The sequence below is a fragment of the Aotus nancymaae genome, unplaced genomic scaffold, assembly GCF_030222135.1.
Source record: "Aotus nancymaae isolate 86718 unplaced genomic scaffold, 86718_ANA_hifiasm-v0.15.2.pri h1tg000003l, whole genome shotgun sequence".
In the NCBI taxonomy this organism is placed as follows: Eukaryota; Metazoa; Chordata; class Mammalia; order Primates; family Aotidae; genus Aotus; species Aotus nancymaae.
The window spans coordinates 56,915,709-56,942,498 of record NW_026988414.1 but is presented as its reverse complement, the minus strand read 5'-3'; the positions used below and the strand labels follow the sequence as shown (position 1 = coordinate 56,942,498).

Below are 26,790 nucleotides of genomic sequence, written 5' to 3'. Positions count from 1 at the left end.
CTAGACAGAGATCTTCTCTGAACTTGGGTTCAGTTTACTAACAAAATATCCTTGAGGATGTGCCTAGGAATTAAAATGTACGTGTGTTTCCTAAGTGTCATTTGTTTCTCTTTCTGTGCATATAAAAGGACTGTACTGGTATGAGGCCTGGATGCGACTATGTGACTAAATAAACCTGATAAATACAGGATGGTCTTTTCTTCTACAATATATTTAGTGTGTCCAATGTTTGGTGGAAATTGTCTTCTTTAAACCTCATCTAGAGAGGAACTTTTTTTTTTTTTTCCAAAAACAAAAACAAAACCAAAAAACCAAGCCTTAAAGAGATGAAGTAACTAATTTAAAGGCAAAAAGTCACGATAAAGTTAATAGGTAGCAGAGATGAAATTCAAGCATAAATCATTGCCAAATCTTTTATTTATCCTCTACCATTTCTCTTCCCAATTGAAGTTCTTTGTGACTCCTGTGTGAGCTCAAGCAGAGCAATACAGTTTTATCTTTACCCAGAAACATTTTCGCTTTTGAGGTCTGGCCTTTTTTTGCTATCTGTAACCCTACTATAGAGCAAGATAAAAGACACAAGCAGCCTTCGCTATGATCGTTAACTGTGCTTCCGCTGTTTTTGTTTTATTCATTTCCCTTTTATTCCAGATTTACAAAATCCTCAGTGGTTGCCCTACATGTACTTCCCAAACTTCTAATCAGAGTCAGCCTCTTTCCTCTCAATTTTTAAGTTTATTTATTATAATTTCTTTCTTTTTTTGGTGGAACTAGAAATTCTGGGTGCTACCATATGAAACGCGAGTTCACGTATTTCACAGACTCTCCAGGCTTTCCTGGGGCCATTCATATTAGGGAAGAAATCTGTCTTCAAATACCACTGTGCCCACACTGATTATTGTCAAAATCACATTCTATGGATTAAGTTCACCAGCTAGATACACTCAACAGCACAGGTTCATAGCTGAGTATCATGGGCTAGGGGGCAGGGGTAGGGTGAGAGCATGGAATTATAGGGGTTCATGAATCTATATAAACATACATGTTTATTCAATCAGATTTGAAATTCATTATTACTGAGTTTATTGCTACTTCATATTAATAAAATTTTAAACATGAAAACAGGATCCTTATATTAAAAAACACTGGAAACATCACGGGTCTCTGATGCAACTGAATTCAAATCTGGCATAAAACAGATCAGGAAACACGAAATAAATGATTATAGTAATTCCTCTTATTCACAGTTTTGCTTTCTGAAGGTTTCAGTTACTTGTGGTCAACTGTGGTCTGAAAACATTAAATGAAAAATTCCAGAAACAAATAATTCATAAGTTTTCAACTTCATGCTGTTCTAAGTAGTGTGATGAAATCTCACATCATCCCCTGCTGTTCCACCTGGGCAAGAATCATCCCTTTGTCCAGCACATCCACGCAGTAGATGTACCTGCCCATTAGTCACTCTGTAGCTGGCTTGGTTATCAGATTGACTGCCACAGTATCACAGTGCTTGTGTTCAAGTCACTCTTATTTTACGTAATCGTAAAATACATGATACCTACACATCTAGAACTTTACAAGAGTAGTGATGCTGGCATCCCAAGCTAGTTGTTCTATTTTATTATTAGTTATTGTGATTAATCTCTAACTGCCTAGCTTGTACATTAAACTTTATCATAGCAATGTACGTGAAGCATAGGAAAAAGCATAGTGTACCTAGGGTTCAATACTATCTGCACTTTCAGACATCTACTTGTAGTCTTAGAACATATCTCCCACAGATGAGGAGGGATTTGTGTGTGTTTTTGAAGAATTACAAGATAACAACAAGGAAATCATAAATGCCAATAGAAATATGTTGCAAAGAATCCCAAAAGGATCCAGGTAAATGAGAAAGGAAAAAAAAAAAGTCAGCAAGACAGATTAGGGAAAAAAGAGAGAAAAATAAAATGGGAAGGAAAGGAGGGCAGTGGGAAAGCGTGAAACAAATAAATTTGCATGGATTTCAGCTATCAGAGAGTTCAAATGAGTTTCAATGTCCAATTCTTCTGAGAATTCATCCATTGCTAATGCTAATCATGACAAGCAAACATCCATCAATGCCATTCTGTAGATTCTGGTGACCTCAAGGCCTAAAGCTAAATGTAATTTGATTGCTGATCTAGATCCAGAAGGGAACCATTCAGAGGGCTGTTCAGCTTCAAGGTATAATGGGTCTTAGTGTTTGGGAACGTGCATGCATTTCCCTGATGCACCATTTGTATGCTGCATAATGCTTATGGGTCAAGGTTGTCATTACACAATGTTCTATTTTATTTTCTTAAAACTATTCCCTACAAATAATAAAGAGCTATTGAAAAGCCATGAAATTTAAGCCAGGCTATATATTTTCAAGAAAAATACCTAGCAAAGCACCTGCATGCCTACTGAATGTGTACAATACATGTTTTGAATGTGATTTTTTTTTTTTTTTGCTTTTTGCAGTACTGTATTTGAGAAGATCTCTCTATGCTGAGACTGTGAGAGCTTAAAATGTACCCAAACACCTGGAAGAAAAATAAGAGATGTAGTCAATCACTAGGGAATTTTCCCTGCAAGAAGCCACACAGCTATATGCCTGGCATCATGCAGGTGTCCAGATGCAGGAGCCCAGGAGAGAAATCTGTAAAGTTCTAGATGTGTAGGTATCATGTAGATAAAGTCGATTCATATCTTTCCATTTTAACAATGCTTCCATTTTCCTGTCACCTTTGATTGAAGCTCATTCTATGGTCAGAACTGAATGCCATGAACATACTTCATGTGAAACCCATATGGCAATAGCTTCAAGTCATTTAGCAGGAGGATAAAACTCCTTAAGCCTCTAAATCAGGCTTTCCCACCCATTTTGGAGCAGACAGTTCTTTGCTGTGGGAGGCTGTCCTGTGTGGGAAAGATGTTCAACAGCATCCTTGCCCGCCTTGCAGTAGATCCCTGCCTGCCTTGCATTAGATGCAGGAGCACCACTTCCCGCTAGTCACAACAACCAAACCTGTTTCTGGACCTTGACAAGTGGGAGGAAAGTCACCCCCACTTGAGGGCTTCCTCCATATGTGATTTTAAGGTGTTTGTCACAACAGAAAAAGCTGGTTCACCAGAAGGCGGAGGTTGCAGTGAGCCAAGATCACACCACTGCACTCCAGCCTGGGTGGCAGAGCAACACTCCATCTCAAAAAAAAGAAAGAAAAAGCTGATTCAATGTGAAGCTAAATTTGGATCCCTGAAAACCACTGTTGTATCTGGAAGACATGGCACAGAGCAGTGGAAATAAAATTGGATTCGAACTTGTGAGGCTTCAGATCTCTCTGTCACTCACCAGCTCTAAGCAGTCAGGTATAGGAAATGTTGTTTAAACACCCAGTTTAAAATCACAATCTCTTTTCCAAACACAGCACCTCTGATCCCCCTCATCATGATCAAGTGTTTCATTTTCCAAAGCATGTACCACGTACAGCAAACATACTATCATTGATTTAGATCCTACATATGCACCAAGGAAGCACAGGTGTTTGGTTCACTGTGATAACACAGGTGTCTTGTAGAGTGTCTAAAACATGGTGAGTGCTCAATAAATGTTTGTTAACTGAATGAATGAATCTTGTTTATCCCACTGTTTCCTGAGCTAAGTTGACCATTGATATGGTTTGGTTGTGTCCCCACATCTTGAATTCTCCTCATCCTGAGTTGTAGCTCCCATAATTCCTACACGTTGTGGGAGGGACCTGGTGGGAGATAATTGAATCACGGGGGCTATTTCCCCCACACTGTTCTCGTGGTCGTGAATAAGTCTCATGAGATCTGATGATTTTATAAGGGGTTTCCCTTTTCGCTTGGCTCTCTCATTCTCTCTTGCCTGCCACTATGTAAGACGTACCTTTTGCCTTCTGCCATGATGGTGAGTCCTCCCCAACTATGTGGAACTGTGAGTCCACTAAACCTCTTTCTCTTTATAAATTACCCAGTCTCAGGCATATCTTTATTAGCAGCATGAAAATGGACTAATACAACCATCAAAAATATTTTTCTCCCCAACCTTACTAACGTCATCTTTCACACACTTGGAAAAAATTGCTAGGCTAGATCCTTACATGTTCTCTCTAGCCCTGACTTACTCTGGATTCTTTGACTATTGTTAGGTTTTATTAGCACAGACAGAAAGATGGCATTGATAAATGAGCATTCTAACATAATTCATAATTTCCTAAAACATATGTATGCTATGTTCTAAGGCATATCTGTAGTTCTTAAGATTTGCATTGTCTGGAGATGGTATTAACTGCCACAGCTGGGAAGAGGATGGTGCTGGCCTTCAGCTGAGAGAGGCCTGGGGTGCTGCTGAATGCTCTGCAGTGCCCAGGACACTCCCCTGTGATACAGAATGATCTGTCCCAAAACACCTATAGTGCCAAGATTGAGACACCCTGTCTTGGGGTAATAAATATGTTCTTTCTGATATTTTATTTTCTGGCTATTTGATTCGCTGATGAAGAAACGATAAGCTGAAAGAAATACCTGGAGTTAAATCACTAGTTTGGGAATTGGAACATTAATCCAGGTTAACAAGAGTCTATGAAAAAGAAACATAGACTCTCTATGCCTCAGTTTCCTTGCTTCCTATAATAATGTAATTATGACACATTAAAAATGTAATAATGAGTCTGTACTTCAAAGGGGTTAAGTGAACTTTCAGGAATTCTCATTAAGTATTTTGAGCTTCTCAGTAAAAGGTTTATAGAAGCTAAAATTGTGATTAAATTGCTATCTTTATAACTATATCTTCATTTATAATCAAGTCGCATATGACAAGAATTCCTAGAAATGTTAAAAAACATTTTTTCAAGTATTCAATCTAAGACTTATCAATTCAAAGATGATGCTATTAAACTCCATAATCGAATGCTATGAACACCTGTGTTTTCATTTTTCTCTTTTTCTCTTGATAATGGGGAAATAGTGTTTAGCCAAGAGGCAGCATAGTTAGTACCCAAAACAAGTGCTTTGGAATCAAGCACACCTTGTAACCACTGATTAGTGTGTGATTACGGTCAGTTACTCAGTCTCTCTGGGCCTTGGTTTTCATTATCTTAAAAATGAGGAAAATTACACTCATGTCAAATGATTAAAATTTAAATTAGTTAATATGTATAAAGCACCTGTACACAGTGGGTGCTTAATAAGTGCTATTTTCCTGCCCTTCCTCTGTGCTTTCCTAAGATCTAGTCTGAAGATAAAACCTTAACTCCTGGCTTGCAGGTAATGTGCAGGTATTAGCCAATAGTTTCAACCTCTTCCCTTACCAGGTGTTTCAGAAAAGCTGCTAAACATTGCAAAGTATGCCTGATGGAAATTCCTTTTATTCTTCTGTCCCTTCTCTTTTAAAGCCAAAAATGGATGATAGAACCATAAGAATGTGGGTTCCAGAGAGAGGGGAAGATTCAGAGTGCTGAACTGGAGAGAAGCCACTGAGTTAGCGAGGACTTCTGCATTCAACTTTGCTTTTGAAGTTCACTTTTCTCCAGTGGGCACAAGAAAGAGGTCTACGTGGAAGCTGTATTAGAAAAACCACCTTGGTCAGAAGTTGGCCACATTCCGTGGTCCACAAAGGTGCTTTTGATGAATGATGTGGGTCCTGCATAAGTTAGTTTGGGACTTCTACAGATCATCTTGGAGATTCAACTCAGACTAGAAAACAGTCACGAGCCTGTGAGGGGTGTAGCCAAGGTGTGAGCCAATAAGATGAACACTCACTTAGGTCTGGTGGTCAGGGTTCACGCTCCAGTGATTTCAGGATAATTACTTGCACGCCTTGAGCCTGATTTCCTTATCCTCAGAGGATTGTTTTGCAGATAAAATTAGACAACTCATAAAAACACCTAGTACAGTGCCTGAAATTTAGGCACTTAGCAAAATCTAAATCTTTATGCAAATTCCCATGGATATCAGCATTATAAAATAATTTCTCTTTACAATAAAGTGACTCCCAGATGTATTCCATGAAAACCTTGTTCCCTGAGCTATTCTGTGTGTGAGTGGTGTGGTGGGTAGAGAGAGGTGATTCTATAGCCCAGTTGGGTTGAGATTTGCTGCCGAGGCTCCATCTCTGAGAGACTCCCAATCCACATGCACACCTCGATGATTCTAGGCTGTGATGCAGTTAAACAAGCATTCAAGCTAGCTAGCTGCCAAAAACTTGATGATCTCACAAAACAATCATTTCCTAACACTTTTTACAGTGGAGTATCTACTCATCCTTCAGGAATGATACTCCACAGGAATCCTGCAATAGCCAAAACTGACCAGCAGTGAAGATGCTGAATTTCTCACTGAACATGGGTCCCTCCCATGCTCCAAAATAGGCCTATTTCTGTTCCAGATGGCACCCTGCAATCCCTTTAGCTTTATCACAGAGGTTTCACCCCTTCAAATATGAAGAATATTAATCCATTAATCCTGTCTAAGCCAAAGAACAATACAAAGTTCCACAGCATTTAGTTGGTTGATTAATATGTATATTGATTGTTCACTTTGTGATTCATTCCAGGATCAATTTCTAATTAGAGGCAGGCTTTCTAATCCACCAAATGTTTCCGGGATACTTCTTCAGTCATTGCTGTTCCTACATAAATTAACTACAGTAGCAATCACCACCACAAGTTACATTTGTTAAGGACTTTAAATACACAGGATGCCTTCATATACATTATACTTTTCATTTGTTTCTCTAAACAAATTGTAATATCTTCCCCATTTCACAGAAGATATAACTAAGGCTTGAACAGTCACTAGATGAAGGGCAGAGCCAAAGCTCAAACCTTGTCCTCTAGCTCCAAATTTAGTGGTTTATAACCTATAGTATAAATTCTAGTGTGTCAGATATAAAGTTCACACTGATATAGGATCAATAATTTACATTTAGAAAACCCTGGCCAGGCATGGTGGCTCACACCTGTAATCCCAGCACTTTGGGAGGCTGAGGCGGGCGGATCACAAAGTCAAGAGATCAAGACCATTCTGGCCAACATGGTGAAACCCCGGCTCTACTAAATACACAAAAATTAGCCAGGCATGGTGGCAGATGCCTGTAATCCCAGCTACTCAGGAGGCTGAGGCAGGAGAATCACTTGAACCCGGGAGGTGGAGGGTGCAGTGAGTCAAGATCGTGCCACTGCCCTCCAGCCTGGTGACAGAGCGAGACTGCGTCTCAAAAACAACAACAGAACCCCAGGCCCTAGATGAGTAAGTATTCCTTCTTTCTTGCTTCGGTGGCTGAAAGACAAGCCTGCTGTTCTCTTCCCTTCAGGCAAGATGGACACGGTCCTTAAAAGGGGCAAGAAGTTCTTTACTGCACTGAGAAAAACCATGCACTCTAAAGCTACGTTTCCTTGAGCCGGAAGCCCAGCTCCTTCACTAATTAGCTGCATCCGCCTTAGAAAAGTCACTTTCTAGCTCTGCCCTCAGTTTTCTCACCTATAAATTCGTCAAAAAAGTGATGTCCACTTATTAATTTTTTTGGAGCAGGTTTTTTTTTTTACATTTTCTTGAGAATTGGAAGATACTTGTCTGACCTTGCAAGTAGTTGACATATTTTTCTATAAAGATTGTGACCCTGAAGATGTATTTCTCTTAGGCAGAGATGGTTTAATGGGCAAAGGACATCTGTTTTACGTTTTATAATCTCAAGATTACATTTTAATATCAGGGGCCAGGTTTACTTTGTTCTCACCTATTCCCCAGCTCCTAGTACTGTGCACCTGACATATAGTAGCCACTCAATAAAAGTCTGTGGAGTTAATAAATCTGGGCCAGACTCTACATTTTATCAGGTAACAGACTGGGACCCTGGGAATGCGTTTTGCTAAGAAAAGGATGCTAGCTTTTTTCTGACAATGACTACAGTGGCCTCTGCTGGTCAGTTTTTGGAACTACAATTCAGGATCGGAAAGAAAAAGCAAGAATTCTGAAGACTGCAGAAGTTTCTCAGCTTTCTTTCTTTAATCTATATACCATCATAAAAGGACCATAACAGGGCTGTATCACTTATGGTGCTTAGTATGCCTAGGATATGGTGACTACTAAAACAAGGATAAATATACAACTTTTCTTTGAGGTGTCTGGGAAAAGCATCAAAAACAAAAACGACGAAAAAACAGCGCAGTACCAGAAGAACTGCACTCTGGCAGAGCTTTCTATGACCATCCATTAGCTGGTAAGCTATTCAAATTCTACATTCAAGAAAAGTCTAGAACAGGGACCTAGTCAGTGAAATTGCTACGGTCTGTTAATCTTGTTAATTTTCAAGATTTGTTACTCTTGCTATTTTGAGGGTCAAACCCTTACACACCTTCCAAAACCTATTTTCCTCTTTATAGTATCTTCATCTTACCTAGGATAAGTTTATTACCTTATAAACGTACTGTCAAGTAACTGTAAGTTTCTTCATAGAGAAAGAGAAGGTGTTTGGCTAACTCTGCTTGACTATCTCATTCCTCTCGACAGCAGATATTTTAGAAGGCTATTGTTACTAACACGGTCCTAGAGTGACCTCTTGCTGCACAATTGCTACATAAACCTGCAAACTCAGCGTCGGATGCTAGTGAATTGTTAAGAAACCTCCCTGTGTATAAAAGTGTATACACTGACATGCATAATGTGAACGTCAACTTAGCTTTTTAATGTTTCTGTACTCTGTAAAGCTATTGGCTTTCCTATTATAAAGCAGTAATTTTTTAAAATTCCTTCTCCAAATAAATTCTATGAGCTTGTGAAATGGTCTATTAATTTATCTTCTTAGGTTCTGTTTTAAAAAGAACATTTCCCTTTCCTATTATTCAGATACATTCTGGATGTAACATATAGGACTACTGAATAAGCAAGAGAATTTACATTTGAGGAGTGGCCGAGTTCCCTGTGGGATCCATGATTTGAAATTCCATGGTATCTGAATTTACTTCCAAAGATGGGTTTATGATGTAAAGAATGGTCTTACTGTTTAAGTCCTTTTGGCTAAATTTCTCATGGATAAATTCACCTACAAAAAACAGATAAATGAATATCATAGGTAATCAAAACATTAAGAGCTAATAAAATTGTACAGCTATTTTATTTTAAATACAGCTTTAAAAGCAGCTAATGTACATTTTTAAAAAGAAATTAAAATTACTGTAGCTATCTTAAAACTCAAATGCAATGAGCTTAAATTAGGCATTAAATTGACTGCCTCAGAAATATTTGCCTTAAAGAACATATAAAAATAAAGAGAAGGGGAGTAGGAAGATACAGTAATAAAAATCTATAATTTTGTGCCATCCTGTTTAATGATGTATTATAATCATTGTGCTCAGAAAGTAGAAATAATATACAATCCAGAGAAACCATTAGGAAAAAAATCAAGAACTTAAAAAAATTGATCTGACATCATTTAGAATCATTTAGAATTCATGATAGAAGAAAAAAATTGTCACAAATATGAAATTTGGTCCTGACACTGTGTTCCTCTGAATATATTATAATCAGCTGTTGAGAAAAAATTATAAATAATCAACAGTTGTATATCAGTATTTGTTTCTGCCAGTCAGGATACATTTAGGAAGGCTCAGACTCAAACCCTCTTTAGGACCAATATTGATTTATAAACTGCATCTATCAGTAAGCCCTGAGGAGTGTTTACCAAATGGGCCTGCACTTAATTAAATTACTCTCCAGCCCTGCCAGCCACTGGGTATTTTAAAACGAGCAATTATAAGGATTAAGGAAGCCAGTACCTGTTGTTGTGTTCTCCAGATGTCCATGTTTTGGACCTTGTAAAATTTTAAAGATGATCTGATCGTCCTCAGTGTCAGGGTCTGATGCCTTCAGCACGCGGGAAGTGATGTAAATCCCATAGCAGCCATTTCTCAGGAGCCCCACTTGAGAAGGGGAATGCAAGAGTGTGATACGTGGAGCTGTTTTGTCCAACTGGTCCACCTGGATCATCAACAATGACATTCAGTGTTATCCAGAGGCCCCTCACCCCCATGCAATGTTGGGCTTTATTGGTTCAACAATGACACACAGTCCCGCATTTCAGATTCTTTATACTCTTCATTAGCGGATTCCTGCTAAAGACTGTTCTGTTCACAAGAGCCTCAGCAACTATCACAGTGCTTGGAACAGAGGCCAACTTTCCACTGTAAACCTTGATCCCACTTTATCAATGTGCCTACTGCCTGACTCCCACTTAGGATACACGTTTCAACAAGGCAGGCATCAAGTCTTCTACCCCTGTGGATTCCCTGCACTTGGTACAGTGCCTGAATGTCTATGAAACGAATACACTAAAATTAACCCAAGAATTCTAGAGCAGACTTCATGTTAACTCCACAGAAGAACTGCCCCCATTTTCCTGGTGTTTAGTGATTTATAGACACAAAATTGTTAAGGGTTTACAAATATATAGAATTTTGGGGGGGCAGGTCTTTTTTTCAACTGGCAAAAATGCTGAATAAAAATAGAGATACCTCAGTAAGGAAAAAGTGAAAGGTGATTATTTCTAGATAATTTGCATATCTGTTTCACTGAGGATGAGAGCCAGGTACCTGAACAGGTGGACACGATTTGTGAAGATGGTGATGGACAGTAACTCATAAGTGAGAACAGAAGTGTAGGTTCAAACACAACAAAGGACCTCGTTCAGCCTGTATGAAGCTCAGCCCACCTTGCATTTGCAAGAGGACTGGTGTAGGTTAAGGATAGAACAGGTTTGGATGGATTAGAACAGATTCACTGCTGATACTAGCAAACAGGTATAAGAATCTTCATTCCCCTCACTCCTAATCTCTCAGTTCTTGACTTCATTTACCACAAAATGATACTACTGTAAATCTTAGTTTACCCTAGCAAAGTAAAAAAATTCATGTCAAAGATAAGACCAAGTAGATTTTTGTGTATTATGATACAGTGAGCTACTCTGTAGCTATTAAAAAGAATAAGGGAGAAGATGAATTGATAGTGAAAATTTTCCACAATTTTGCATTAACTGAAAAGCCCCAGAAAATTGCAGAATAGAATTAGAATTATAATACTACTTTTGTTAATATATACATATTTATCTATACATAATGTTTGTACAGATGTAGGCAAAAGTCTTGGAGCATTTGCACAAATCTGTTCATTTGTTTTGGGGTGGGGAAAGATTACAGCTCCTCCTCTGTTTAATTCATAAGAAGATTTGTCACAACCAACCATTTTTTACTCTCAAATTGGCAAGATTCTTTAAAAAAAAAAAAAAACAGAAATAATTATAACTCATGATGACGAATATGTGAAAAAACAGATATTTTTATATTTTGCTAGTAGGGGTGCAAAATAGTGAAAAATTTTCTGTATTTTGCAGAAACAGATGTATGCAAAAATGATTAGATACATATTCACATATTCACTAAAATACTACTTATAATAGCAATTTACAAAAAGCATGCAAAAGTCCACCAGGGGATTTATAAACCATCTCCACCTGAGACTGAATTCCATGCAGCCTTTAAAAATCATGTTATCAGGAATATGATTAGTTATCAAGTACGATCAGGAATAGTTAATGACATAAGGAAACGTTCAGAATACATGAAGATGGAAACAGTCAATATGCATGATAGTATAAATAATATCATCCCATTTTTAATTGAACAAAATAAAAGAATGAAAGAAAGTCATCATCAATAGTTATCTTTGAGTGGTATGGTTGTGAAGAATTTTTTTTCTTATGGTTTATAAATTATTTGCAATACATAGCTATTTTATAAACTGAAAAAGCAACAGACATTTTCAAAAGTCACAGTCATTCTTCTCCTCTCCTGAAGAGTATGGGCAGCATCTTGCAGAGCAGTGAGGTTGGGTGTCAAGCTGTCATCGTGGCCCATGAGGGAAGAAGCTCCCACAACCATGTGGCCAGTAGGAGAGATGGTCAGTGGAAGAAGAGGAAAATTAAAGTACTTCCAAGCTATGTAAGAAATACCCAAAGTCGACATTAAATAAATAGCTGAATGTAGGATGGTTGTTTTATTTTCGTTATGGATGTTATAATTCCTTAAAAATGAAAGTGTTACAAAAGTAAGAAATGCCTGTTGCGATCATGTGTTTTTAAAAAAGCTAACATCTAAGCTCTAGCAACACAGCTCCTTGTCGTGTCTCTGGTCACATTAAAATATACCCTAGGTCTTACTTATTCAACTTCTAGCTTCGACAAAAGTGTATCTTCTGGCTCAGTATACCAGAAGCATTTTAAAATATTGGATTGCAAGTTTGTTTGTTTTTTTTTTTAAAGAAAACTCTATCCTCTGAAAACTTGTGTTGGACTTACTGAAAATGTATAGAAAGCATAACATGACTTTTTTCTCCCTCACCTGAACCCTTTAAAGAAGAAGTACAAGTTGCATCAGTTGCAATAATCTTGATCAGACATAAAAGATTTCCTACAAAATAAATGTCAGGCTGTGCCTGCTGGTGTCAGTCAAATACACCCATGTTTTGCAGTAGTTTTGCCCTCAATTACTCAGGTACCACCAGAAGAGGTCAACATCCATATTGTCTCGGCAGAAAACTCTCTAGAAGGCAAGACACTGATGGCGTCATCTCTCCTACGCTGCTGGTGGGATCGATCACTGTTTAAAGCCTCTTGATTTCTCTGTTAAAAGAGACTGAGGGTTCTGGGGAATTACGGGGGAAAGTTTGAAGCTTACCCTGTGGAGTTTTTACACATAATGTTTTTGTCTTGTTTTGTTTTGCAATTAAAACCTCATACTTCTGACAAAAAAGCTTTACAATATATGTCCAACATTTTCCTATCAGTAAATTCCACAACTTCCAATAGATAACTCTCTCATTAAGATGAGTGTTGGTGTTGGGAGATACCTAATTTAAGTTCTGGTACTTTCTCCAATCTCCACCCTCTTTTCCATCTGTGCTTTGGAGTGTAGGAAGGAACTCTGACATCTGCACTCAGAATTTAGAATTCGTATAAATTTGCAGCCAAAGAGACCCAGAAAAGTATCCCTGGCTGGACAGTACAGAGACATGTCTCAACCCAGGGTGAGAAGTCAGGAATCAAAAAAAGACACTAATAGACTGAAGAGTGGAATGGGACTAAGATCAATTAAAACATATGATAAAAATAATAATTTTAATACAAAGTGCTTCTTACACACTGTGTCCATGATGTCAATATCTTCTTTCTTCTCCCAGTGCCGCATCATTTCATCGTATTTTCCTGACCTCCCAACTGCCAAGGACTCATCCAGCACCCACTCTATGCTCTCAAGACTTGTCCCATACACAGAGTCTGGGAGGCTTCATTTTATGTATCAACTTCCCACGGTGTGTTTTAGATGGAATTAACATTTACATCGGTACATTTTGAGTTAAAGAGATCATCCTCCATAATGCAAGTGGGCTTCAACCAATCAATTGTAGGCCTTAGGAGAAAAGATTGAGGTCCCCCAAAAAGGAAGGAACATTGCCTCCAGACTGCCTTTGGGCTAAAGATTGCAACGTTAACTCCTGCTAAAATTTGTAGCCTGCCAACCTTCCCTGTGTATTTGAGACATGTCAAGCCCCACAATCACATGAGCCAATGAGTCAATTCCCTAAAATCTCTCTCTCTCTCTTTCTCTCAGCAAGGGAAAATGTAACTATATTACTAGTCAGAAAGTATTCTAAAGTAAGAGACAAATTTTATCTATTTTGTGTTTGATGAGAGTGTGTAGAAGAGGGTGAACTACTTCCAAGGAGAGTAGATTCAAGGGTTTGAGAGCCAGAATATACTTGATGTGTTTTGACTTAAAAAAGAAAAACACATTATGCCCTCCAGGAATCCTTGTAATAGTCAACAAATGTGGCAGTGTAGTGCCATAGAAAGGACACAGAATTTGGGATCAGAAAGACTTAAGATCTTTGTGTGTATTTGATGAAATTATTTAACTCCTGAACTTGTATCCTCATCTATAAAATGTCAATAACAAAACTTGCTTCATAGGAATTTTATGAGAATCAAATGAGATTTATGTGGAGTGGGTCTGGCCTACAGTTAACACTAAAGAAACTGCAATTGCTGCTATTAATACCCTCATTATTATTACATGTGTAATAGTGTAAAGATGCTGCCTCGTAAGTTTCAACATCAAATGTGTTTCAGGCCATATGCTACTGCTTTAGATACCTAATCCTATTGAATTCTCACCACAATTCTGTAGGCATGTGTTTCAAAGGAGGAAAAGTAGATTCAGAAGTGTTAAAGAACTCTTTAAGGTCACACAGCTAATGCATTGCAAAGCAGAAATTCAAACCTTGGTCTGTCTGACTCCAAAGCCCGTGGCTTTTGCTCCTTTCTGTGCTACCATCAACACTCACAGTCAGTCATTAGCACAAATGTGGGGACCACAGCTCTTTCATTCATATTAATATTCTGTGTGTGCTGTAGATGCACAATCTCTGTATTTGAATGAAAGAAGAAAGGAAATTTAAAAAAAAAATAGTTCTCGGCCAGGCACGGTAGCTCACATCTGTAATCCCAGCACTTTGGGAGGCCGAGGCAGGTGGATTATTTGAGGTCAGGAGTTCAAGACTAGCCTGACCAACATGGTGAAACCTCATCTCTATTAAAAATACAAAAAAGTTAGCTGAGCATGGTGGTGCATGACTATAGTCCTAGCTACTCGGGAGGCTGAGGCAGGAGAATTGCTGAGCCCAGAAGGAGGAGGTTGCAGTGAGCTGAGATCACACTGCTGCACTCCAGCCTGGGTGACAGAGCAAGACTCTGTCTCAAAGAATAAATAAATAAATAAAATAGTTCTCGATCTCACTGTTTTCACATCTCTGGCAAATGAACTGTGTTTTTCATACTTACCTGAATGGCAAATAAAACAGGTTCTTTCCACACTCTCCCATTCACAACAAAGCCTTGGTTTGTCCTGTCTGTGGCCATGAAAGTAAAGCAGTCAGTCTGTGAGTCCCCTCCTGAGTGCCGATAAGCCACATTCCTGTTGTCCACATCCTGCTGGGTGAAATTGTGTTGAAGCAGCCCTGTCCCCCACAGGTAGAGCTGGCCATTCTGGGGAAGCTGAACCAAGAGGAAGGTGAGGTTCTCTGTAGGCGTGTCAGGGTCATTCAGCTGAAGGAGGTCAGGGGAAAGCAGGCCCACGGCCCCTTGGGCCAGTCTCAACCCCTTGTTCCTGGTTACCACGGGCAGGGCTCTGTCCACAGTCTCCAATGTGATCTCAAACACCCCATGCTCGGTCCGCAGTCCATTGCTGATGATGAATCTGGCAAAGAGAGGCAAGGCAGCCTTCAGCATGGATTCTTGTGTCACCATCTACTGGAATGAAATGATAATACACACCTTTACTAAAGGATATGTCGTGTTGTGACTCAAATGAAAAATCAAGGGCAGATCTTACAGAAGAACACCTATCATTAAACCAGTCACTGGAGTAACACATAAATGGACCATTCTACACCCAAGAGTATTTTCCCAATAACACTAATGACAGACCTATGTGATGGAACAGGCAAATTCTGACAATCATATTCCTCAGGCTCATCAATGCTTAATGTGGTTCCTTGACCCAAATAAAAATTTCATATCCAATGAGACTCATCATATGAATGTGAAGAGTATACCCTCTTTATTTATTTATAACTTCTCAATTGTATTTTTTTCCATGGGAGTGTAATAAACTGAAGTTCTAAGTCTGATAACTGGGAGGTCAATGCAATAAAGTGCTGAATGGGTTGAATTTAGCTAATAGCAGATCACATTTCTCAGCCATGTAATCTCACCTAACTCATCTTCCCCTCCAGGCCTCATTATCACTGCTCTGAAAAAATGAAGGGGATGAACCAGAAGATAATAAAGTACCAACCAACTCTAAAATATTACGGTAGGCCCTAATCTCTTACAGTTTACATGAGCTTCTGCATTTGCTCCCTAGAAGATAGGTGACAATTACGCTACATAAGGATTATTTTCCTGCTTCAAAGAAAGGTTCAGTAAGTTGTGGAAGATCACAAGGCAGGTAGGAGATGAAGCTGAGACTAGAACACAGGTCTTTTGATTCCTGCATCCTCTACTCTTGCAGAGTTTAAAATAAATGCTGGTTTAGCAATCTACCATCAAAAAATTGTGATGCCTGAGCACTATTGCAAAACTATAAAAAGAAAGCTGAAATGATACATATCCGAGATAAGCAAAATCTTTCTTACAATCTTAGTTTTGTGTTAGTATACTATGCTTCTGATTATATGGATCATGAAATCACATTCTACCTACTGAAGCCAATTTCACAATAACACTGATTTAAATGATCTTTGTAGCATTTCAATATGTAATTTTTATTTCAATAAGAATTAAGAGTATCATGAAATTATGCAAACAAGGCACAATATTAAAACTCCAAAAAGTTAGGAAATCATTACTACCAAAAGGGACTGACAAATTCACTACACACCAAAGAAATGTACTTAGAAATAATCACAGAGCTGTGTCTTATTAGCTTTTCTCCACATACCATAGTTGCTGGAAATATTCATGGAGGATACACTCTTCTATTCCACTGGTACAAAAATCTCTAAAAATAATGTTTTTGTAGAATATATCAATTATATATAACATTTTTAGATATAAATTTTATATACATATATAAATTATACATTTTCTTTGGAGGTTCTTTTTTAACTAGAGAAGGTATGGAGTTTGTAATTATTTTACATATCTAGCAGATTTGACTAACAATCTCTTTATCTTTTGTGAAAGATGTCTTGTCCTTCAGGGTTTCAGCATTGATCCTTCGGAGCATAAAGAGACCTGCAATTAGGTAGTGTGAGAGCAGCGAGTCAACTATCCTGCCTGAGACCTCGGACTCGGGGATGGCAGTTAGACAAAAAGTAAAAAGAGATGAGTTTGGCTAAGTACTGATTTTGCTTTGAAGGCTAGGCTGAAGCTTTCTAGTTTTCTAATTATCTAGTTAATAAGACTGCCAACAAGGAAAACATGTCTGATGTGATACAAAGAAAAAGAAATCTATGTCCAAAGAGTTAAAATTGCTAAGCAAAATACAACAAATAAATTTTGACACTTCATACAGCTAGACTTGTAAAGAATGAAACCTGATTTATTTCTCCCACAGCATTATTTTTCACAGTTTGAATAAAGGTATTCAACTACCGTTAGAATAGATTGAGCAAAATTACACAGTTTCCTTAAACCAATCAGTTTTTCTTTGATAAAACTAAACCTTTGATAAGTATATTTTTAGCAAATTGGGCAATTTCATCACTGGACCATGAGGTGTTTATAAAATCAATTATTTATTTACAAAAGAGGTCAGTGCAGTGGCTCACGCCTATAAACCCAGTACCTTGGCAGGCTGAGGCGGGCAGATGGCTTGAGTCCAGGAGTTCAAGAACAGCCTGGGTAACATGGCAAAACCCTCTCTATATAAAAAAATACAAAATTTAGCTGGGTGTGGTGGTGCATGCCTGTAGCCCCAGCTACTAGGGAGGCTGAGGTGGGAGGATCACTTGATCCTGGGAACTTGAGGCTACAGTGAGCCATGAATGTGCCACTGCACTCCAGCCTGGGCAACACAGAGATCCTGGAAAAAAAAAAAAGAAAGAAAGAAAGAAAGAGAAAAAAAGGAAGGAAGGAGAAAGAAAGAGAAAGAAAGAAAAAGAAAGAAACTAAGAAAAGAAAGAAAGAGACAGACAAAAAAAGAAAGCAAGAGAAAAGAAAAAGATCAGGTGCAGTGACTCACGTCTGTAGTCCTGACACTCTGGGAAGCTGGGGTGTGTGAAGCACCCAAGCTCAGGAGTTTGAGACCAGCCTGGGCAACATGGCAAAACCCCAACTTAAAAAAAGAAAAAAGGAAAAAGAAAAAAAAGGAACCTAGAAAAATATGTCTGTTCTTCAAACTTTTTACTTAGTCACCTCTACAGTTTCAAAAGTCCATTGATATACATTTTAGGTATAAAATTATGCTTTATTTCTCAGGCAGAGCCTTTCACAGAATTATGCCTTTATTCTGTTGTTTTTCTGTTACTTTTTCTTATTCCCCTTAGATCCTATCATCTGATCCATGATAAAATGAGGAGGAGGCTAGGTGCTCCTTCAGTGCCTCCAAGTTCCCTTTTTCCCATTTTCCCCCTCCAGAAATATGTTTCACACCTCTCATTCTACCCTGTTTCACAAATAAACTGGCTCTCTATTCCTTACCAGATCCCTGTATCAAATGTGCTCTGTGGAGAGTGTTAAATCAGCCATTGGTACGTTAGTGCAAATGTAAGCCAAAGGACATGTATTTTTAGCATTAGCGTTAATTGTAGAGCATTGTGCACTATTAAAAGTATGTCAAATATCAGAAAAGGAAAAAGAAAACGGGAAAGATGGGAACAAGAGCAACAAAGTCAAATGCGAGCTCGAGTGAGTGCCAGGGACTCCATCAGAGGCGGCCATCTTGAATATCGAATTCTGACTTTCCTCTCTGGAGACTGAATTGCAAAATGCCTGACGGGGTCCTCAAAGCTCATCTCAGGACGGCCACATCTACTCGATGCATGCATGACCTTTGTGAGGTTACTGAAGTTGTCTTATGATCCGGGCTGTCCATCTCAAACCCCTCCCTGCCAGATGATGGCGATCTGCCCACGTTGGAAACAGGCAGCCTGCCATCACACAGATGGGAGCGAGGGCACGCAGGCCACAGACCACAGAAGAGTAAGAAATATGTTTTTTGAGGCCACTGCTCCCATCTGGGACACAGAGGCAGCTGTCTGTGCTGACCTAAAGCTAATAAGCCAGAGGTGAAAAGGATGCAATTTCTAAACATGACTGGATCAAATACATCATTCCACTTTCACAAGTAACAGTGCAAACTACTCACAGGCAGAGAGACATTATCAGAGAGAGATAGAGTGAATGGTTATGGTTGAGTTCCCAGTCGAAATAAAGCTAGCAGAACAAGTGAAACAAGGTCAGTGCTGTTCATGTCTGCAAAAGCTGACCGATCAGAAGCTCTTTCAAATACCCTCTCCCCCAAATCCTCCAAATATATTCTCCAGGTTTAAAACCATAAAGTCATTGCTATGTTGGTATCCACTCTGCGGTGAAGAAGTTGGTGGTAGCAGCTCCTTCTGTGGGTCCATTTTGTTTAATTTCCCTTAATACATCCTCCTGAGAAGAGATGCAGCCAAGATGACCACGTTCTCATGAAATTTGGGGAATGACTCTCAGATTTGTCTGGGGTGCCTGCCTGGTCTGATTTCACCATTACCACGGTGCTTTCAAGCTTTCTGCATTGCCTGGCAATAGAGTTGGCTGAAGAAGCTGCCATCTGTCATGGCATTTAAGAGATAAAAATGGAATCATAAATAGCGCCAGCTCCTCAGAAAAAAAAAAAAAAGAGTCCAGCCGGCATGTCAAAATGGAGGACATTAGCATGTTCTTTTAGTACCCGGCTGCCAGCAGCTGAAGTCAGCTTGCTAATCACTCGGTGTCATCTGTCCTAGAACATGCTGCCAAATCTTTCTTCCAGGCCAGCAGCACCAAACAATGCAGGAGAAATTTATGATTCACAAAATATTTTTGCAGAAGGTAAAATCTGACTATTAAACTCCCCCATTTAATTAATGCTGCCATAGCTTACATTAAAAAGGGAAGGGGGAAAAATCCTCTGCCACGAAATTTATCTCTTCTACCCAGCCAAATTCCTTGCCAAATTTGACAGCAAGCAACATAAATTTAGGTGATTAGATTGGTTGCATATATTTAATTTTTAAAAAGCACTATGATCACACTTTCATTAAAACAGGCTTTCAGCTTTGGTTTAGCGCCACTTGACAAACAACACAGTAGTCCATGATTGGGTTAGTGAAATGACAAGATTAAAATTTGGGTCTTGGGCAGATGCTAGGCTCTTCCATTATAAATATGTAAAACTGCTGGCCAAATATCAGAATGACACATTGAGGAGGTTCCTTCACACATATGCATATTCTCCACAAATTTTTGGTACAATGAGGTAAAATGGAAAGAATCTTCCCCTGGAAATGAGCTCTGAGCCCCAAATTCAGCAGTGATACTTAGTTATGTGAGTGTAGGTGACTTCCTTTGCCTCTTGGATCCTTGGTTTTCTCATATGTAAAATGGGAACACTATTCCATCTCTCGCAAGGTGGTGGCATAAGGCTTAAGAAAAATAACACACAAAAAAAGAGTCCAAGACATTCTCTGATGCATTGCAGGTGTTCAAGCAATGCTAACTTTCCTATGTGTAAATAAGAGATTGGACCAAATCAATGCTTTTCAGCCTTTGTTATTTGTTTTCTCCCTAAAACCTTGTTTCCTAATCTTGAGTCACTGAAACACCACCATATTTTTGCCATATGCCTGTACTATGTGTACACTTATTATTTACTAGTTTGCTTTCTATCAATTCAATTTTTAACTTAAATCAGTGTATTTAAAGGAAACCTTTTAACTACTAAAAACCGAACACTATAAATACTATTAAACCAAATATAAGAAAACAATATTTTCCATGCTTGCTAAATATTGTTGCCCAATGGGTTGGGGCCTGTGGTTTGTACTTTCTCTGTTAGGAAAGGAAAATAGTAATATGAAGAGCTGTTAGAAACATATTAATACCAACCTGCTAAGGCATCACAGCCTTTTTGCTAAAGGAACGCCTTGCCTGGAAGCCCAGCATGCAAAACAAACTAGAAAACAAAGCATTAACATCCACACACACTCACACATAAAACACACACCTACGTTCCATTAACACATTGGGCTGAAGGCCCTAGAACCTCAATTCAGCTCTTCATTTTATCTCTGGGAGGCCCTAAAAGGCTTCCATAAATTCTTAATTCTTTCTTTCTTTTTATTTTTTTGTGATGGAGTTTCACTCTGTCATCCAGGCAGTGGCATGATCTTGGCTCACCACAACTTCTGCCTCCTGGGTTTAAATGATTTTCATGCCTCAGCCTCCTGAGTAGCTGGAATTACAGGTGCCTGCCACCACTCCTGGCTAATTTTTTGTATTTTTAGTAGAGCCAGGGTTTCACTATGTTGGCCAGGCTGGTCTCGAACTCCTGACCTCAGATGATCCACCCACCTTGGCCTCCCAAAGTGCTGGGATTACAGGCATGAACCACCACATGCAGCCTCAACTTCCATAAATTCTTGAGGTTCCTCAGAACATATTCAGAACAACAGACTGGACCAGACCATTGATGGCTAGTCCTGATTCCATCAGAATTACCTGAAGATACCTTTAAACAACACAGATTTCTGGGCCTGAGACTGGACTTACCAAAGTTGTCTCTCTGGGTAAGGCCCAAGAATTCGCATTTTGTAGTTCTCTCTGGCAATTCTCTGAGGATCTAAAAATGTAGAAATTCCTGGGATAAATTATTTCTAAAATGCCATCTAATTATCACTTTCTCTGGATGTGAATTAGGAAATTTTTACAGTATTGCCAGTCCTTACATGTGGAGGTTTTGTTCTTCATTCTCACCACTCGATTAATACCTAACCTTCATTTCTCAACATCTTTATGCATTCATTCCTGTGTTCTCCAACAAGGTCACTGGTTTCTTCAAGACAGTTACTAATGTCTTCAGCAGACTGTCCTGTGGGCATTGACAGAGGGAAGCAGGAAAGGAAAGAAGCTAGAAGTTCCAGAAATGAGTGTAAAATTAAAAGCCCTGGATCTGATACAAATGTATTAAGCCAAGAAGCACCCAGCCTCCATTAGCAAACAGGAAAAAAAGAACAATCATTGCTCCTCTTGGTAACTCCTTTCCTCCTTCAAGATCATGCTTGCTGTTGTAACTATTGGAAGTAAGAAGGTAGTCAAGGCAAGAATATAATGACAACAACGACAACAATAATAGTAGCTAACACTTATTTAGTTCTTTCTATGTGTGAGGTGTTGTTCTACTAATGCTTTACGTGCATAAGCTCATATAAACCTCCCACACCCTTGTGAGGCAGGTGCTGTGAACATCAATCCATTTCATAGGAGAGGAAACAAGAGCACAGGAGGTTGTGTAACCTGATGAAGGTCACAGAGTTGTGAGTCACTCAGGCAGTTCTTGCCCCCAAGCCTGTATCTTAACTTCGCTATTCCACCTCTCAAACAAAAGAGCTGGCTTGAAAAGGAATCCCCACATCTCGCTTTTTAGTGAATGCCTAGCGACACTCAAGGACTGAACTAGTTAAGATACTGGTCAATTAAATGATTACCTGCTTGTTAAGGGATATTTATCAAGAGAAAAAAATAAGGTATTAGTTCCAGCTTTCTGGGATTGTTCATTTTGTTAGATTATCCAAATCAGCTTTCAAAAATCATTTTAAAGCTAAAAAGGTGAGCAGCATCCTCTTTCCTAACATTTAACCAGTGTTTGTCAGAGCAGATATATTGAATTTAGATAGGTAAAAGTGAGATAGAGGACAGTGATATCTGAACATGGGTGAGTCAGTGATACTTGATAGTTTATGGGAACCCATTGAATAATATAGGAATATGCTCCATTTATGTCATCTTATAGTGCTCTTTAGAAGACTGTATTGTGTCATGGTGAAAATTGTACCAGGAGCCAAAAGTGTGGGTATACAATAAACAAACCAATGCTCTCAGGGCCTCCTTCTGAATTGACAAAACTCAAAACTGGATTGTGTACAATGGTTCCCTCAAAGTCCAATGTTTCCCAGTCCTGATGCCCGGCGTTGTGACCTGTGTTTCTCTCCAGGACCTCAGGTTCAGCCAGCTTTGAGAGCTGTAAGATTATAGATCTTCCAGAGTTGCTCTTGCTTTATGTGACTTGAAACAAATTTCCATATTTTAAATGAATATAGTTTTTCATTAATGTTGTATCTTTGCTTTTTCACCAGATTTTTATTCATTCCAATGATTTATTTGATACAGAATTCTAGAACAGGTGCACAGCCCTCAATTATCACATTGTTTCTATGGGAAAATATGATCTACTTTATGACAACATGATTTATGATATAGTTACCAGAACACATTGTGTCAAAAGGCAGTGTCTGCTTATGCCAAATGTTTACTAATAAATGCCTTTTCGTCAGACAGAAAAACATACTCCCAAAAGAAGGAAATTACTTTTCCAGGTCCATCTTTAGCTGGGAGCCTTAGCTCTTCACATCTCTCCTCGTAGCAGAACTTGCATTAGGATCTGTTTACTGTGTTTATTTTTTAATAACGGGCCATAATTTCTTGCTTTACTGCTGTCATTTTAACTGCGTGGCTTCACCTTACATACAGCAAGGCAGAAAAAGAAAAACATAGCTGCACCAGAGCTGAAATGACTCATTTTTTTCTCCTTTTCTTTCCTTTTTTTAAAAAAAATAAATTTCATTCTATAGATTTAAGGTATACAACACGATATAAAATATACATATTTTGTAAAATGGTTACTATAGTGAAGCACATTAACAGATCTCCTTTTCTGTTAAGTATTAATCCAAAGAAGGGGTTTGAAAAGTCTCTATGGGGCTCACCTGAATCTGTCACTGGAGACAGTCACCTTGCTCTTGTGTACGTAGCAAACTGTCTGCCCGGCTATATCCATTTGGCTGAAGCTTGTAATGGGAACTCCAGGATAGCGGACATATTCAACCTGGCCATATTGTGGAGGGGAGGTGATGACATATTGCAGTTCCTCAGGCTTGTCTGTTCCGTCCACAGCCAGGAGAGTGGTGGTCGTTAAGAAACCTCTGTCACCTTTAGACACCACAAGTGGTTTTGTAAAGATGACAATATCACCTACATGACATAAGAAGTTATAGCCAAGAACCATATTAAAAAATATATTATGTCCGAGGCAAAGGCAGAAGACAGAGGCCAAAACTGTACAAAAATCAAAACTAATATGACGTAGAAAGGTTTACATAACTATTATGAATAAAAATAATTAACCAAAAGACATGAGCAGATATTTTACAGAAGAAATTCACATGGCCAGTAAAGATCATTTTAAATGCTCAATCTCATTAGTAATTACAGAAATATGATAAACTGTCATCTCATAACTTTTTGATTGGCAAGGATGTAGAAGCCTGACTGTACAAAGTGTTGAAGAAGACATAGATCAAGAGAATCTTGCATACAATTTTGGAGAGAGTGTAAATTGGTACAAGATTTGGCATTATTTTGTAAAGAGCTGAATGTTCATGTATGCCTTGACCCAGCAATTCCACCCCAGCTGTGTACTTGAAAGAAACATATGCCCTGCTACCCCTGGAGACATGCACCCAAGTGGTCATTGCAGCACTGTCTGTAATTGAAAACATTACACACAACCCAAATGCCTTTCAAAAAGTGAAAGTATACACAAACTGTGTTCTATTCACACAACTGAATTTCATGCAGTAGCAAAATGAATGAACTACAGCTTCATGGAACAAGACAGATGTAGTGTATTAACATTCATTAGTTATATGAGGAAGCTGAGAAAATGATAAACAAAAGTAAGAAAATAATACAAAATTTAGGATGGTATTTTTTTCTGGAGAATATAGGAAGATGTCTGTTATTAATATTCCAGTCCTTCAATTGTGTGGTAGTTGCACAAATGTTCATAAGATACTTTTAAATGTATATTTATACAACCATATTCATAGCAGGATTATTCACAATAGCCAAGAGATCCAAGTGACTCAAGTGCCTCTCAACAGAGGAGTGGATAAACAAAATGTGATATACACATACAATGTAATATATCATTCGGCCTTAAAAAGGAAGGGAGTCCTGGCATATGCTGCAACATGCATGAACCATGAGGGCATTATGCTAAGTGAAATAAGCTAGTCATGAAAAGATATATACTATATGATTCCACTTATGTGAAGTACCTAGAGTAAACTCATAGAGACAGAACACAGAACAATGGTTGCCAAGGAAAGAAAAATGGGGAGTCATTATTTAATGGATATAGACTTTTCGTTTTCTAATATGAAAAAATTCTGGGGCCAGGCGCATTGGCGTACGCCTGTAATCCCAGCACTTCGGGAGGCCAAGGCAGGCAGATCATGAAGTCAAGAGACCATCCTGGCCAACATGGTGAAACCTCATCTCTACTAAAAATACAAAAATTAGCTGGGCATGGTGGTGTGCACCTGTAGTCCCAGCTACTTGGGGGACTGAGGTGGGAGAACCGCTTGAACCCGGGAGGCAGAGATTGCAGTGAGCTGAGATCACGCCACTGTACTCCAGCCTGAGTGACAGAGCAACACTCCATCTCAAAAAAAAAAAATCTGGAGATTGTATGGACAACAACATGCATATATTTAACACTATGAACTGGTACACTTAAAAATGGCTAAGACAGTATATTTTGTGTTATGCATATTTCATCACTTTTTTTTAATGTATGACTGACGAAGGTAGAAGTGGGTCACACATGGACGAACGATACAGTTTCACAAACTAGGGATTATAATTCAATTTTGTTCACCTGAGGTCCATTAAAAAATGATCATATAGAGCTTCCACTCTGTGTCAGGTACAGAACTAAGGGCCCGTACACTTTCACACCAATCTTGTGAGATATGGTTTTCTCATATCCCCAGATTATACATAGGGAAACTAAGGTATAGAAATGCTAACTAACTGGCTTGTGTTACACAATTAATAAAAGACTCAGTGAGAATTTGTACTCAAGCCATTTGACTCCAGAGCACAAGTTCTTCAACACTGCATTATTTTGTTGCCTGTCTTTAATATCTAGGGAGTTCTTATGAACTAATACTAAAAGGATGAATATCCAAAAAGAAAAACACATGATGTAAATGCAAAGCCACTTCTGAATTTAAAAATACAACTGGCCAAAAAAATTTTTTTAAGATATTCAGTCTCCTGAGGAAATAAGAAATACAAATAAACCATCAAGGTGGTAAAATTTTAACCAGTGGTTCTCAATGACAGGCAATTTTGCTCCCCAAGGGACATTTGGCAATGTCTGGAGACGTTTTTGGTTGTCATAACTGGGAGTTGCTATTGGCTTCTAGAGGGCAGAGGTCTGGGATGCTGCTAAACATTTTACAATGCACAAGGGAGTCCCCTGCAACAAAGAATCCTCCAACCCAAAATGTCAATAGGGTCATGACTGGGAAACGCTGTTTCAGATGATTAAATTGGGTCTTTTCATACACTATGCTTTTATCTCAAAATGCTATGCAACTTCAATCCTACATAGAATCAAAGACCATTCTAAATTTAAATCAAAACCTTAGCCACAGATGCTACAGAGAGAAGCAAGATGAACACATTAAGGAAGTAAGAAGAATGAACTAGGTGGGGGAAACAAAAAGCACCCACAAGACATTTCACCAGGAGCAGGAAATAGATCTGAGGGGAGGAAGAGCAATTGGCTCTTGCCGTGATGCAATTTTTCAGCATTGTAAGGGCAAAGTATAGGTTGGAGTCAACTATAGACAATGTCCTCCTAAACTTCTCTGAAAGATCTCAACATCATTTGTGCCACTGTGCAAATCAGAAGACACAGCAATTGGGAAGCTTAATGTTATAAATAAGAGCTCTCAAATGGAAACACTCAAATGCTCAATTTTAAGGTTATGCTTAAATCAACTATTCAGTATAGTCTTGTTTAGAGATAAACAATTACGGCTACAAAGTTATGCAGCAATCTGAAAAAAATCATGTTAAAAAAAAGTACAGTGATAAAACACCATTTTGTAAGAAGA

The 26,790-nt window shown here is 38.6% G+C and overlaps 1 protein-coding gene across 4 annotated transcripts in view; it reads right to left on the bottom strand.

Annotated features, from left to right (window-relative positions):
- The window catches only part of FREM1 (FRAS1 related extracellular matrix 1), a 166,710-nt gene that overhangs the window by 27,341 nt on the left and 112,579 nt on the right, over positions 1–26,790 (bottom strand). The window contains exons 24-28 of one of the 4 annotated variants that reach the window (XM_064381455.1): positions 23,587–23,851; positions 21,374–21,443; positions 14,915–15,379; positions 9,801–10,002; positions 8,923–9,067 (exon numbers count right to left, since the gene is read on the bottom strand). In XM_064381455.1, the coding sequence (XP_064237525.1) occupies positions 8,923–9,067; positions 9,801–10,002; positions 14,915–15,379; positions 21,374–21,443; positions 23,587–23,851 (1,147 nt within the window). Of the gene's footprint in view, positions 1–8,922; positions 9,068–9,800; positions 10,003–14,914; positions 15,383–21,373; positions 21,444–23,586; positions 23,852–26,790 lie in introns of those variants that run through there. The other 3 variants (XM_021675936.2, XM_021675937.2, XM_064381463.1) reach the window with 3 other exon arrangements.